The 2,409-nt window shown below is 33.7% G+C and overlaps 1 protein-coding gene across 1 annotated transcript; it reads left to right on the top strand.

The window, feature by feature from the left end:
* The first annotated feature begins 422 nt into the window (after positions 1-422).
* LOC107897612 (glutaredoxin-C3) lies at positions 423-2,097 on the top strand. Its single transcript, XM_016823117.2, has 4 exons — positions 423-809; positions 1,021-1,094; positions 1,559-1,657; positions 1,753-2,097. Exons 1-4 carry the CDS (start codon positions 643-645, stop codon positions 1,806-1,808), a joined length of 396 nt encoding a protein of 131 aa, XP_016678606.1. The 5' UTR covers positions 423-642; the 3' UTR covers positions 1,809-2,097.
* The last annotated feature ends 312 nt before the right edge of the window (positions 2,098-2,409 follow it).

The raw sequence follows: 2,409 nt of genomic DNA, 5'->3' as shown, positions 1-2,409 counted from the left end.
AATTCAATTCTAATAAATGAATTACTTATTTGAGTTAGCTAAAAAAAATATCAAATAAATTTTCAATTCGATTATTTCAAAATTTGAAAAAAATTAATTTTTTAAGTTGAATTGAGGTTTATTCACCCTTAATTTTGAGGATATATATATATTTTTATCTTTTTATATAAAATTTAAAAAATACGTGACAAGTTTTGAACTCAAAAGATGAAACAATCACACTCATTTCTATCATTTCAACTAAACTATATTTGATTTTCAAGTAATTTTAAATAAATATATTGCGCCATAATTTAATTTTCGTTTTGGAAATACACATTTATGAATTAAAAGAAAAAAAAATTCATTTTGCAATACATGAACATGGTTAATTTGTATTGGAGGGGCTATTTGTACTTATTGGGCGGTAGTATAGCTGTTTATTCTTCCGCCATTTTTGGGTCAAAGTCTCAAACTTGGACGTCCAATGAACTATAATTGGCCTCAAATTTGATGGGCTACTCGCCTAGGCCTCTGGAGATGATGAATCAAACACGCACTTTGATGTATATGAAACTCTACAAATCGGTAAAGTTGATTCCTTTGTGAGTTACAGGCAAAACCCCAGAAATTCCCCCGTTTGGAATAAAAGAAATAGAAGACATGGTGAGGCAATCGAGGTTGATCCTTTCACTACTTGGCGCAGTTTTGGTGTTGCTGGTGATTGGAAATGCTCTGAGGCTAGCCAAAGCCAACAATTCAGCCTCCGCCTTTGTCCAAAATGCCATCTTCTCCAACAAGATCGTTATGTTCTCCAAATCCTATTGCCCGTATGTCTTTGTTATTTACAGTTTCATCTAAACCTCTCAATCTTCATAATAAAGAATCAAGATATCATAGTTATCTAGTACTCCGCATAATCAATCTTATTGCCCTTTTTTTTAACCCCATTTTCTTCGTGGGTATTTCTTCTAAAGTTGAACTGAAACGTCAATTCATTGATGGGTTGCTCCAACTTCTTTCGCTTTGTCTTGTTCATAGGTATTGCATGCGTGCCAAGCGCATTTTCTCTGAGTTAAATGAGAAACCTTATGTTGTAGAGCTTGATCTCCGAGGTATTTGTGGATGTTCTTTATCTGCTTCTGATATGTATGTTCTTTATAGGTTAAATTGTATAGAAGGTCCTTGTACTAGGCATTTTTTATGGATTTAGTCTCTCTACTATAATTTGATCATTTTTAGTTCCCTATGTCTCGAGATGTGTATTTTCAAACTCGAGATCAATATGTTCTGTTAATTCAGTCAAACAGTTTGACATCGCTTTTTTTTTTATCATATGATGATGTGCCATATACATATTGGCATTTTTTGTACATCAAATGTTTAAAGAAAAATAAGGTAGTCAAATTATTTGATTGAATCAATTGAATGTAGAGATGATCAAATTATGGTAGAGGGGCAAAATCTGCCAAAAACACATAGTCCAGGGACCTTTTATACAATTCGACCTTCTTAGAATATATATGTTCAAAAAGAGTAATTTTAAATGAAGCTTTGACTTGTTGAGCTTTTGTTTTAGATGATGGAGCTGAAATCCAGTATGTCATCCTGGATTTGGTAGGTCGTGGAACTGTTCCACAAGTGTTTGTGAATGGCAAGCATATTGGAGGCTCTGATGGTTAGATACTTAGGCTCCATAGTATTTGTCTTCCTTGATATTACTTATATATATATATTGACTTTCACTTTTCGTACTTATTTGCAACTATGTAGATCTCAGTGATGCAGTCCATAATGGTACATTGCAAAGCCTTCTAGCTGCAAGTTAATGTAAGAAAGAAGGAAATAAATTGACTTGTGAACTGTAAAGCTGCCTGTGGATTAGAAGATCATTTCTGGGTTGTGAACTTAGTACGTTCACTGCAAGATTTTGTTGAGTGCGCTGTGATAATGGCATGTCTCTTTGAGGTTATCTTATATTTCATCTTCATCATGGAAGAGAATGACTATGTTTTAGGTCTAAAGTTCATTGTAAATGTAGGTGTGGGGAGGGAGCAATGACTTTGATTTAGTTTTCACATAATCTTATACTTACTGTCAATGGATCCCTTTTTTCTATTTTGTTGTTTCTTGGTATAGGCATGCTTTCTTTGAAGTGGGATTTTTTATGGTGTTGGATTTGATTCATGGATTTGACTGAAGAATCATATGTAAATGTTTGGCCTTGAAAACAAAGAAGAAATTTGGCTCTAACTGAACAAAGATTTTGAATCATAATAAAACTATTCTGATTAAAGGATTTCCCCAGAGTTTGTGCATATTTATTGGCAGAACATCTCTCAACAAATTGCCCCAGCAGCCCAGCCACATTTAAATGAGATAATAATAAGCAGTAATGACATTCACAGTTCACAGGCAATGGCCGGTGGG

Source organism: Gossypium hirsutum, chromosome A10 (assembly GCF_007990345.1).
Source record: "Gossypium hirsutum isolate 1008001.06 chromosome A10, Gossypium_hirsutum_v2.1, whole genome shotgun sequence".
Taxonomy (NCBI): Eukaryota; Viridiplantae; Streptophyta; class Magnoliopsida; order Malvales; family Malvaceae; genus Gossypium; species Gossypium hirsutum.
This window is presented reverse-complemented; position numbering and strand designations above follow the sequence as displayed.